This window comes from Drosophila obscura, unplaced genomic scaffold (genome assembly GCF_018151105.1).
Source record: "Drosophila obscura isolate BZ-5 IFL unplaced genomic scaffold, ASM1815110v1 contig_4, whole genome shotgun sequence".
NCBI lineage: Eukaryota > Metazoa > Arthropoda > Insecta > Diptera > Drosophilidae > Drosophila > Drosophila obscura.
This window is the reverse complement of record NW_024542828.1, coordinates 5432038-5445395: the sequence shown is the minus strand read 5'-3', so window position 1 is coordinate 5445395 and position 13358 is coordinate 5432038. Positions and strand designations below refer to the sequence as shown.

The 13358-nt window shown below is 42.1% G+C and overlaps 1 protein-coding gene across 2 annotated transcripts in view; it reads right to left on the bottom strand.

Annotated features, from left to right (window-relative positions):
• Window positions 1-1328, bottom strand: part of LOC111074039 (furin-like protease 1) — a 61881-nt gene extending 60553 nt beyond the window's left edge. For both annotated transcript variants that reach the window (XM_041595159.1, XM_041595158.1), the window contains exon 1: window positions 449-1328. In XM_041595159.1, coding sequence (XP_041451093.1) covers window positions 449-1228 — 780 coding nt within the window. In that variant the 5' untranslated portion in view covers window positions 1229-1328. The remainder of the gene's footprint in view (window positions 1-448) is intronic.
• Between the last annotated feature and the right edge of the window lie 12030 nt (window positions 1329-13358).

The window sequence follows — 13358 nt, the reverse complement described above, 5'->3', positions numbered from 1 at the left end:
CATGGCTCTATCGACTCGGCTATTGATGCTGATCAAGAATATATATACTTTATGGGGTCGGAAACGTTTCCTTCTCTGCGTTACACACATCCACTTTTACCACAAATCTAATATACCCCTTAACTCTTTTTTGAGTACGGGTATAAAAATAGGAAACATAACGGTAAATAAATAGCAAAAACTAGTGGAAAAATACTATATTTATGTCACATTTGAAGTGTATTCTTTGAAGACTTTTATGCCCATTTAAAAGTATGTAAATTAGACGGCATCTATATGTTTCTTATTTATTCTTATTTTCTTCTTTAGGTCAAAAAATAACCACTATTTTAATTCGTTCCTTATGTAACCTTAATATATACTCCCGTTCAACGCAGATTTTTCCCTTTTTATAAACTAATAAAAAATCAAATCAAATTTACTCGCTATAACTTGGACTTGGACTTACCTTTCCCAAATTGACGAAACCATGATCCCTGGCTACCGCATCGGCCATGCCATTATCTCCATTGGGTATATGCACCGCCCAGGTGTGTGTATAGTGTCCGACAGCGTTGTTGTTGCTGCCGCTGCCGCTGCCACCAGAGTTGCCATACTTTGCCCCATTGTTGGGAGTCAACTTGGCCCTGCCACCCGACTCATAATCGAGTACATAGGGTGGCAGCACTGGCGATTGGCCAGCATCCACTTTGAGTGATGGAGGAGCGGGCGTTGGTGGCGCTGATGCGGCGGAGGAGGAGGAGGAGGCTGCTGCCACACTTCCATCCACGAAACCGACATTAAAATTACATAAAAAAACTACGGCACTAAATTGCAAAATGAACAGCAATGCCGATGTTGCATTAGTTGTTATTCTTTTCGTTTTTGTTGAATGTCTACTATTTTTGTTGTAGTTGTTGTTGTTGTTGCCACTTAGTTTCGTTTTGCAATGCGGTAAAAAACTAATTTTGAATAAATTGCAATTGAAATTGAAATTTCTTATATCACATTCAATGATTGTTTGTTGTTCTTCTTCGTGCTGCTGCTGCTGACAGGCATTGTTCCATGCAACATTTGTGTGTGAGGCGGCTCTCCTTCTCGCAGCATGTTGCACATTCAATTTGTTGCATTTGCTTCTGTTGGTGTGGTTTCTGTTGCTGCTGCTACTGCTACTGCTGCTGCTGCTGATATTTCTGCTAATGATGTTGCTTGTTGGCTGCCTGCTCCATCGCACGACGTCGTTTTTCATGTTGCGTGTAGATTTTTCCAATTTTTGTTCTTGGAATGCTGGCAGCGGTAGGAGGGAGTAGTTTTTGTTGTTGTTATTGTTTATTGTAGCTGTGATGTTGCTGTAAAGACAATCAAAAGAGAGGGAGATTTTATTAGAAAAATGTTGCATACTTTTAAGCGTAGTGCTAAAATGGCCAGACTTTCCATTTAATTACAATAATTAATTATAATTAATTCTCAATAATTTTAATATGAAATGCAGAATTACAATAATTAATTATAATTAATTCTCAATAATTTTTAATATGAAATGCAGAAAAATGCTGTTGGTTTTTTATATATAATAAAATTTGTAATTTTATCATTCATTTATATATAATTAATTTCCCTTTGGCTTCCACCACTGTTAACATTCTCTAATGCAATCATTTCACCTCTGAAATCTCATTTAAATATTCTTCAGCATCACCGCTGATTGCCATGGAAACCTTTAGTTATTTTTGCACATTTTCTTGATGTCAATTGCTGCCCTGCCTCTCGACCCCAAAGGCCAAAACGCAGAGCATCGCATCGCAACGGTTGTGTTCTGCTTTTACGAGCTATCTTTATAAACAGAAGAAACAACTTTTCAATTTGTCTCAAGATGTCAGCCGTCACGTCAGGTTGTTCCTTGCTGCACTTTGAAGTCGCAACGTTGCCCCCATTTCCCTCTCTCTCTCTCGCTCTCCACCACCAACAACAACAAGAACGTTTCTTTCATCAGCATCAGAAACTGTGCATCCATAGTTGCCGCCCGCTGTAGGATGCTGTAGGATGCCGTAGGATGCCGCCCAGTGGCTGCTCTTGTCGTTGACTTTGACACCGTTTTCCACTTTTCGTTAGCATGTGAGCGAGATATGTAGTAGGTCCTGGGGCCTCGGTGTGCCCCCTGCCTCCTGCCCCTTTCCACGTTGACATGGCACTTATTTTCTTATTATTAAGTATACGCTTACTGGCGGTGGATAGGAGAGGAGCGGCAGGAGCTGCCTGCTACTGCTGCAAGTAATGATTACTTTGTGTCTGCCACTGACAAATGCCGTCACTCAAAGTCAAAGTCCTTGGGACTGCTGCCACCGCCAGCAGAGGAAGCAGTGCAGCAGCCTGAACACTCCTCCAGTGATGTAGATGGCGTTGACGATGACTCAATGCGAAAGAAATTGGCAGGCACAAAAGGTGCATCCACCAGTGGCAGTGGCAGGGGGCAGCAGGCAATGTAAAAGAGTCGCCAGTATCTCTCTCTCTCTTTCTCTCTAGTTCCCTTAGCTGTCTGTCTCTTTCATTTTTTTTTCTGTACATCTCTTGCTCGTGGTATTTACTTTCCATAAAAAAATGTATTTTAATTTTAATTTCTTTCCCCAAATAATTAAATTTAAAATTTGACTTTTCTTTCAATATTTTCCGCAGTTAGCCCACGCACACACACAAATTCAATTTCCTATCCACTTAGCCATTGATTATAATGCTGGGGGCATGCCTCATACCCTGAACACTGCACACCATTGGCTTCCTGCCGTTCTGTCCTTCCAGCAGCAGCAGCAGCAGTACAAATCTATCCATCTCCTTGCGAACCCTGGCATTTCCGCTATCACTCGGCTTTAATTATGCCACCCCCTGCCCCTCACTTTCTGTATATCCAGAAATCCCAGAAATCCTCTCATCAATAGATGAAATATGCCTGTCAATGCGGATGCTCGCTGCTGCCTGCCTCTGCCCCCTGCCTTTGGGCCATCATCAGTCATGGGCATATTTTGACAATGGGCATTAGTCAGAAGCTACTCGTCCAACTAGGATCCACTTGGATCCACTCTCGACCCCTGGAACTCATTTGCAATCGAAACTTGTCCACGGGGCTGACAATCAGTGAGATTTGCTGCTGTTTCTGCTGTTGCTGCTGCTGCCATGGCCATGGCTTTTCGACCGAGATAGACGCTGTGTCGGAACTCTGTCGGAAATGTGGGCACAGTCATCGCTCTGGGGGACACATCAAAACGTTGGCTAACAATGCTGCCGCGCCCACGCTCCCCCTAGCAAATGGCCAATCAATATTTTTTTTTTGCTGTTTCCTCAATTTTCCCCCAATTAATGGGTGATGATGCGCTGCTTATGTGCCATACAGTCATTCGATCAATCAGTTGCCACTTTTTGGTGCCCCAAAAGAAGACAAAATATTTCACTGCGGCTGTCTCTGGCAAGTGCTAAATTGAATGTGTCTGTTGCAGGCCATTTGCAGGTCTAATTGGCCAAGGATGAGAGGCTCCAAGTGAATGTTTCGTATAATTATCCTGCAGGGAGCGCATGAGACTAGCTCGGTGAGGGTTTTTATTAAATTAGGAATAGGATTAGGATTAGCATTCGATTAAATATTTGTACTTCGATTATTTTCCGATGAATTTTCTCTTCAACGTCAGCAATCAGCCGAGTATCTCTATCGATTGTTGCTGTGCCTATATCCATTATTTATAGTAGGATGAATCTAAGGATTAAGCGAACATTCGATAACAAATTATACAAATCTAAAAATGTCTATCAAATCTGTTCATCGAAATAAAATCCGAATATGCAACAAATCTTTAAAATCGGAATGATTGCCATATCTATTGATCCCAGGGTTTTCTCATTACAACGATGAAACGCTCTAATAATCGATTTCCATTCATTCATCTTTCGAGCAAACATTCTAAAAGCAGAACCAAAGCAGAACTTCAGCCCCCATTTAGCTCTTCAATGCAAACCGGAGAAATGCCTTCCACAAGATTTACTACATTATCTGGCAATCTACTTCCGTTTGCTCCCTGACTCTTCTCTCCCCTCTTTCCCCGAACGTGTCTGTTTCCACACACACACAAATCAGAAATCACTCAGAAATGACCGCAGAAACTAAAATCCTTAAATTGCTTTAGCCACAGGCAACAGGACAACAGGAAAACATGACAACAGGGAATAGGAAGTCTGGAAAAAGGGGGAAGACGAGAGAACAAAGAAAGAGAGAGATGACAATGCCAGGCATCGGTTTAACAATCCTTGAGGCATTTTTTGGGCAAATAGTCTGACACTTGGCTGCTGCCTGCTGCCTGGCTTGCTTTGGCATCCTTTGTGGGCGCGCAGCACTTTCAGCTGCACAACTCTTCTTGCTGTGGATCAGCGGCCCATGCAAAGCGCCATGTCAAATGCAGGGCCAGACTGAAAGGACTATACAGCAAAACACATTAAGCCAAAGGAAAAAGGAACAGAAGCGGGCAAAAAGCAAAGCAGTATAAGCATAAGGAGAAGCAGTAGAAGCAAAAGGAGAAGCAGCATTAGAAACCAGAAAAACGAAGCAATAGAACAGCAATAGAAGTAGTAGCAGAAGCAGACGTTGAGCGCAGCAGCACAAGCAGTTAGAGGCTTAAAAAGAAAGCTGCAGCTTTCAGAAGTCGCAGCTTAAGATACTCTAAACTCCGCAACTCTCCAAGGAGCCATGCGAAAAAAAGGGGAGCTCTGTGAAAGGAAAGTGCATTTTGAAAAAAAAAAAAAAACGGCCACACAACTGCAGGGCAAGAAGTCAAAAGGCGTCAAGAGGCTGAGGCTCTTTCACTCCCTTTTGCTGCTGCCTCTTTTTGTTTGTCTCTCGGCTTTTAATGCGTTTCGTGTGGGTGGATTTTGAGGTGAGGCATGTGGCATGGCATGTGGCTGTAGTTTTCTGCTGGTGGCTTCACTTGTTTAATGATAGTTATCCACACACACACACACACAAATGTGAGCACTCTCTAACGCGCGCGCCCATTGGCTTTTCCATGGGCGTGTTTAGCTTTTTTTTTTCCGCGCGCAACCCGCAACTGGAGCACAAAGTCAACAACAAAACGGGGCAGGCAGCGGCGGTTAACGCCCGCAGAAAAGCGGTGACTGAAAGAAAAGAAAAAAGGAAGAGCAAAGAAAAACACGCACACACACAGCAGAGAGCAGAGAGGTGGCAAAGTGTCAGCAGAGGCACAAAAAGAAAGTCCGGTGGGTGTGTGGGGTGTGGGGTGTGGAGGAGAAAGGTAGAAGGAAGGAGGAGTATTAGCACACGATCGCCAAACAAAAGCCGTTGCATACTTTTGTGCGGCCTGCCAAATCCTTTTTTCCCCCAACTGCATGCCAGGCCGCGGCACTGTACCCCGTACATCTGCAGCTCTAAATGACACCTTGACACCTGATGGTGTGAGAATTCGCCTAGGATATGGATGCAGCAGCAGCAGCAGGGAGCTGTCAGGTCAAGTTAACTTTTGGGCAAATCAACAAAGGATTTTCATTCATGTGATGATGCCAGCCTAGCCCACAGGAAAAAAAAAGTACAGTCATGACAGATATGGCTATGGAAAAAAAATAGTAGAAAAGATGAAAAGTGCATGGGGAATGTATGAAAACTATAAATGAAAAGGTTTTGCATTTGCTTTTTGAGTTGAATGATGCTTAAAAGAAAGTACAGTCACACAAAATATGGTTATTCAGGTTATGTTAATGGGGAAAAATGTAGAAAATGAAGAGAGTACTGAAAGGAAAAGGGTTTCAAATGGGAACTATACACAGAGATGCAAGAGCCAAAACAGATAAAGGTACAAATTACTATGGAAACAATTTAAAACCCATAAAATGGGTACAGTTGCGCATAAAATATGGTGGAAAAGTGTAAAATGGAAGAAAAGAAGCTTTAAAACGAACCAACAAGTAAAGTGATTAATAATAGTCCAAGTTGTATTACTGCATCCATTTATCCTTTACAATTCGATATCATATACAGCAGCATAACCAGCACGCGTATCGATCTACCCCTTGGCTTCCTTATACATTTTTGATTTATTTGCTTCCGAAAATAACTGAGATTATATTTATAGCTGGACTTATAGCCTCCTTCAATAACATTTACTCAACAAACAGAAACAGGCCCTATAAATCTCTCAATCAATATTTATGCACAATACGAGTATAAAAACGTATTTGTTCAGTCTGAAAATGTATTCCTGAATCAATTTCATTCACTCGGTTGCCACAACAACCACAGCCGCACAGCCCATCAATCATTCATTCATTTCTTGAGTGACTCGACTCGCAGGGCCATACACAAACTTACCTGAGGAAAACAATACGCGAATGAACAACAAATGAACGAAAGTAATTTTATTATTTACCTCATGCGATAATGTATCCCCCTCAATGACCCCCACCAGACCAAAAATGCACCAAAGAAGAAGGTTGCCTCCTGCCTTCTGCCTCCTGACCAACACAGAAATTGTAATTATATTGCATTGTTGTGTGCATCACTCATACGCGTGTGTGTGTGTGTGTGTGGTGTATCCGTAAGGTATTTTTTCCCAGGGAAATGCATATTACGTTTTCCTTTCGGGTTTGCGGATTGCTTTTTAATGTGCAAACAGAGGGTAAAGAATGCGCATTAAGTGCAACGGAGAACCAAAAAGAAATGAAAAAAAAAAGAGCCAAAAATAGCGCACAGATAGAGAGAGATAGAGAGAGAGGGAGAAGGAGAAGGAGAGAAGGAGAAACGAAACCATGCCGTGCCTTGCCTTGCCTTGCGGTATGCAACGCAATTTGAGTGCCTCGACAGCATTAATTGATTTTGCTTGGTCACTTGCAGCAGCAGAGCACAGGACGGCATCCTTGCATCCCAGGACACAGGCACAGGCGTAAGATAAATGGTAGGAATATGCATGATGCATGCCATGCCCCCCCGCTGCATACCCACAAACATGTGTCTTCACAGTGGTGCTGGGATTTTGCATCCATGCAGCCATTGTTCCATGGAGCTCTTTCCATTCTTTTCATTGCGTTGCATTTGCGAAATTAACTCTCGAGGAAAATGGCAGGGAAAACGCTTAATGTAAGAAGCACCTTGAAGGCGGCTAAAACAAAAACAAAAAGAGGCGTGCAGCTGTGCGCCTAAAAGTATATGCAAAAATAAAAAAGGATAAGAGAAAGGCAGTCCTTACAAATTTTATTCAAAACAAAAGCCGCCTCAAGCCATCTCGTACACAGAAGAAAAACAAAAAGCAAAACAGCAGCAGCAGCAGAACAGAACAGAACAGAACCTACCTGAAGTGCAATCTCTCATAGAGCGAGGGAAAGAGAGTGAAAAAAGAGGTAGAGGTAGGGCAGATCCTCTACAGGACCGCTCTCCAGCCACCACTCAATGAAACACTCGACTTTCTCCCACAGGTGGGGAATAATTACGAGTTCTTTTCTCTAGTTTTCAAAAGAGAGAACGAAGATTAAAGTACCCTATTATTTGCGGATTATTGTCATTAAAGGAAAGAAAGAGAGAGAGAGAGAGAGAGAGAGAGAGAGGTGCGACTAAAAGGATCTATTGTTTGCTCTTTCACTGTCTAAGTGGAGGGAGCTGCTGCTACAGTAGAGCTTCCTTCTGCTACAAGGACAATCAAAGAACATTCAAATGTCCAGATCGTGCATTTAATCTGCCAGAATTTATTCCTAGAGTCAGTTTTTCACTCAATATCCTTCATATATTACCAGTAAATTGCATTGAACATCATTCAAAAACTCATTGAAAATCATAAACTCAACACCAGCCATACAAATTCCGTTTGACCATTGCCTGGCCTAGCAAAATCCTTGACGTGACTATGAAGTCATCTAGAAAAAGTCAGTAGCACCAGAAATTTCCTTGCAACAGTATTTTCACGGTCTCTCCCTCTCGCTGTATCTCTCTCTCTCTCTCTCTCTTTGAGCAGCGGAAATGCAGATGGGTAATGCGACGCTACGACACACACAGGTGAGCAGCATCATGACGAGCAGGACAACGATGTCAGCGATGGATGTTGATGTTGATGATGGTGGTGGTGGTGGCAGGGAATTGGTGGCAATGAAGCTGATGAAGATGGTAGGGCAATGCTGCTACTATTCAGGATGCTGATGGCAGAACGTAGTGGCTGCTGCTGGTGGGGCTCCTGATGAAGATGAAGGTTATTGTTGCCTGCCTTCTGTTTGTAGAGGGAGACCAAAAAAGCACAAAAGACCAGGAGTCGTCGGCAGCAAAGGGCCAGAAGTCGCAGGGGAAGCAGAGCTGCAGAAGTAGGAGGGGTGGCAAAGTGGCAAACGTCCAGAGAGGCAGCAGAGGGACAGGCCAGGCGCAGTCTAAAGACCAGAAGTCGTCGAGGAGCAGTCAGAGAGCAGGGCAGAGCAAAAATTCGAGGTCCTGTGTCCACTTTTCGGTTTGAGTGGAAATTCCACGGTCCATTTTCACGCTCTTGATGGCCCTTCGCATTAACATTGACAATGAAAATGTAAATGAAAATGTAGCTGCTGTTTTCTGCACTGTAACTGTTTGTTCTTCCCTCTTTTTTCTGTGCCACATTGTGGCATATCTATGTATCTCCCTTCCTCCCTTTCGCTGGCAGCTAAATCGCAGTTTTTGTGGCTGACATTTCGGTGTGTGCCAAGGGGGGGCAGCATTTCTGTTTCGCAGATCCGCCAGAGTGTAAATCAGCAAATCAACAACTTAATATGCACAAATTTTTGAATGCCAACTGCAGCAACATACCGACAAAACACCAAAACAGTTCCCGAGTGGGGGGTAATCCACATGGGAGTCGTCGAGTGGCAGCCGGGTGGGGGGTGCGCGCTGGTCTGTTGGTGGCATCAGTAATCTGCGGGGGCACCAAGTCGGTGCAACCCAAAAACCAGAGCAAACGACACCAACAGCCAGCCAGTGGCTGCAGTTTCAGGCAGCCGCTTCCATTAGTATTCACAGAATGGTGTACTCGTTGCGAGTACTTTACCAGGCGGTAGGAGGGTTGCAGGGGCATCCTTGTCCCGTTGTTTGTTCACAAATTTATGCGTGTCTATTCGTGTTCTCTTTTCTGTCACTCTCTGCATCCCTGCCTCTCTCACTCTCTCTCTCTCTCTCTCTCTGACCATCTCCCCCTGTGTGGTTCACTCGTTTGTCGTCGTTTCAATTAAGCCTGGCGCCCAAATGTATGCAACGGAGGAATCCTTTTTGTGCGAATTTTTTCCGATTAATATTTCATTATTATGCCAAGTGCTCTCTGCTCCACTTCTCCAGCTGCAAAGAGAGAGCGAGAGAGACCGCACGCGACTACACGCACAACAAAATACTGCCAAAAATGGTGGCAAACAAAGTTATTTTCTGTGTTTGCGAGTGCCCCAATAATTTTAGCATGGTCCAATAACTATGCAGAGCACATTTTCAGCATGTCTGTTATTTGTTTGTATCTGTGGGATTCTTTGCCAAAAGTTTGGCATTCGAGTAAATGCAGAAATATTTCTAGCATAAAGTGCATATTCCAAAGAGAAGTTGTTTTTAGATTTCTAACATTTAACATTTGACGGACAAAATCTACTAAAAACAAAAAAAAAATATAAAAAAATTTAATACAAATCAACAAAATAAAAATAATAATAAAGTAAAAAGTAAAGAAAAGATTATTTCAGAAAAAAAATAAATAATAAAGGAAAAATAAAAAATGTACATAAAATATTATAATACTTAATTTAATAAAGTGATAAAGAATAAATGTAAGACATTTAGAAAAGAACAAAACGTATAAAGAATAACTAAATAAAAATTTAAAAAAATGAAGAACCGTTTAAAAAAAGTTTTGATACCAAAAATCAAAAACTGTCTCTAAATTTACACATAAATTTAAAATCATTCTACTCCGACTGATTACTATAATCCTAATTGATTTTTATGAGTATTTTAGAGCCACATCAAAATAGTTTTGATGCGCACACACACACACACACACATGCAATAGCAATCCACTAAATTCCACCAATAAAAGTAGAACAAAGCGATAGCCCGTGGCAGGACTCTAACCAAATCCCAATAGAACCACAAACATAACCCCCTCTCTCCATTCCTCTACACAACTAAAATGTAGAAGAACTAAACCGTAAACCCCATTGTACCCCCCAACAGAGTTGACAATGTCAATAAAAATTAACAAGGAAAAGCTGAAAAGCTGCGCCAAAGCTGCCACCACTGGCCGCACCAGTAGCAGAAACAAACGAAACGCCACAGACACCACCACCACACAACACAAAGCAACCCAACGCCCCATCCAGTCCAACTCCCCCCCACTTTGTAGTGCAGTGTAGTGTAGTTTGCCGCCCCTTCATTACGTCGTAGGTGTAGTGTAGTGTACTGCGGTGTCTATGTAATTTAGACAATTAGAAACTTTACGCCTGTAACAATTTCCGACTTTTGTTTTTGTTGTTATTTTTGCGAAAGTTTTCCTCTGTTTTCCATGACAAATAGTTGTGGGTTTTCTCTGTGAGAGAGAGAGAGAGAGAGAGACAGTAAAAAGAGTAGAAAGAGCGGGTGACGAGCATGACTTCTGCTTGACACTTGAGGCTCAGCTGCGGCATATCCTCTGCGCTCTGGTCTTTCAGCTCTGCTATATCTTTTCTTCTCAGTGCTCGATTTCTGTCGGTTTTTTTTTGTGCCATATTTGCACAACGCTTCATAATCAGTGGCTCCTCATAAAAGCCCCTCCATCTCTAATGCTGATGCTGCAAAAATTGTGCCCCAGCAGCAGTAGCAGCAGTAGCAGCAGCGGCGGCGGCAGTGACACTCTGCATTCCTCTTCAATGCTCGAATTGCTCGCCACTCGAACGAGAGGCTTAGCGTTGTCATATTGTCGTTATGTTCTCACTAGGGAGAGAGAAGAAGCGATGTCTGAACAGTGTGTGTGACAGAGAGGGAAAGAGATAAATGCCAGCACAAGTGTGTGATAGAGAGGTGAAGAGTGTGTGAGTGTGTGATCCTTTCCCTCATGCATATGCATGAAAATTCGCAGTTGCCAACTCGCTCTAAGTGGCTAAATTGCACAAGTAAACAATTTTTAAATGCAGCTTTGTTGCATCATAAGCCAGTGACATACAAAAAAAAAAAACCAAATCTACACTAAAGAAAATTGGTTTAAACTTCAAAAACCATTATTTGAATGTGTGGAATGGTTTGAGCAAATTAAATGTGTTTTTGAAAACCAATTCAGATGCTTTTAATAAAATATTTTAATAAAATTTAATTTTAATTAAGAATTTAATTCCAGGACTCCAAAAATATTTCTCTGATATGGAGATTCTATCTCTCAGTGTGCTCTCTTTCCCCTCCACGCCCGCACTTTTGAGTCTGGAAAATGCTTGCTGCCTTTCCAATTTAACCCATTTTACACGCTTTTTTCCATTGGGATTTGTTAACAAACAAAAAAACCAAAAAAAAATCCACTGCTGACTGGCGGGAAACACTAATTTTCAGTTATTAGCGAAATGTCAAAACAAATTACGACTTCCACTGGCAACTGGCAACTGGCAGATTTTCTACAGCACTTTTTATTTATATTTTGTTGTATAACCATTTGGAAAGGTATTTAGTATTTATACAACAAAAATAAGCCCACAGAAAAAAAGCTTAAACCAATTATTGAAAGAGTTTTTGCACAGAGAATTGCATTGCACGATTTTTGAACATTAAATTTCAGTGCAAAAACGTTGAGAAATTTCTATGATATATGACTGTAGCAAATTATCAAAAACTTGTACAAGTTTTCCCACATTTGCCACCCAAACATTTATCAAGTCTCAACAAATACATTTAATCAACTTCAGCGACTTCCAGGGGACTTATGCCTCATAAATACTAGACAAATTGTGGGCAGAGAGAAGCGGCAGAGGCCAAGCCAATCTTCTATTTGAAAGCCAGAGAGAAATTCCATTTGTCAGAGACGATAAGCAAATATACAACGAGCAGAAGCTTCCACAGAATGGAGGCAAATAAACAAGGCACTAAAATATTATGGGAATGGGAATGGAAATGGGAAAACCCAAATGCAAGAGAGAGTCCCCAAATGTCCCATTCCCATAACCGTAAGCCCCATAAGAACCTATCCCCGAGCTAAAAAACAAACCCAAAAGCTAGACAACAGATTTTTGCCTGATTAAGGAGCTGCTCGTTGCCTCTTTAGATGTTCCTCCCTTCTCCTTTTTTTTTTTTTCTCCTTTCGCTACAGAAGCGTTCCGCCTCCTCCTCTCAATTCAGTCTCTTCCGCTCTGTCCATGCTCTTTAGAGTATCCTACCTACTTTTTCTTTAGATGTTCTGCCGCCTTTTTGCACTTCAGATGTTACGCCCTTGCCTCTCTAGACGACGTTCCATCCACTCCTCACTCTTCAGATGTCCTCCTACTACTCGCAGCAGCAGCAGCTACAACAATGGCAAATGCACTTTAGCAGGGACTCCCAAAAGTATGCAATGAAATGGAGAGAGAGAGAGAGAGAGAATAGCCAAAAGAAAGGACACACGAAATGCGAACAAATTGATATGCAAATGTGGAGTAGAAAGAAGGAATACCAATCTCAATCGCAGAACCCAAAAGCTAAAGGCAGAGTCAGCAGCAGCAAAAAGCATAATAATAAAATAAAAGTAGAACCACAAAAAACTCAACAAAAAACAAACCCAAAAGATGAGAGCAGGACGCAGGATAACTGCTCACTCCACGACTTTTCATTTCCTGTTCTGCCGCGGGTGGTAGCAGCTGCATTTAGCAGAACAAAAATCTGAGTTTTCCGGCTCAAAACGAAAAAAATAATAATAAAAAATGCTAAAAAATATTAAGTATACGCCTACACAAGACGTCAATAAATTTTACACAAATTTTCCGGAGTAAGAGATCTACTGCTCTCTCTCTCTCCCTCACTCTGTCGTAGATTGAATTAAAAGATGGATAAAATGGCAAACTTTTTCAGTTCTTTTTTTTTTTTGCACGAATTCAATTTGGCGTAACTTTCCCTCTACTTTCCAATGCCATTGGCATCACACCATCAGCATCGGCATCATCATCATCAGCTGGCGGCCTTTTTAGTATGCGTTTTGGCTGCAAGAATGGAATGAAAAACTTTTCCCCTCCATCCACCATTGATTGAAATGCCAAGACCCAAGACATGTAGACCTACAGTTGTGGCCTCTGGCAAATTCAGTTGTTCAACTAATGAGAGTCTGGCTGTGCCAGGCCTGGCCTTGCCCTGCCTTGGGGCACCACTGCCACTGATGGACAAAACAGATGAGAGTGGGAAGCCAGCTATATCCATTGGCCAAAAG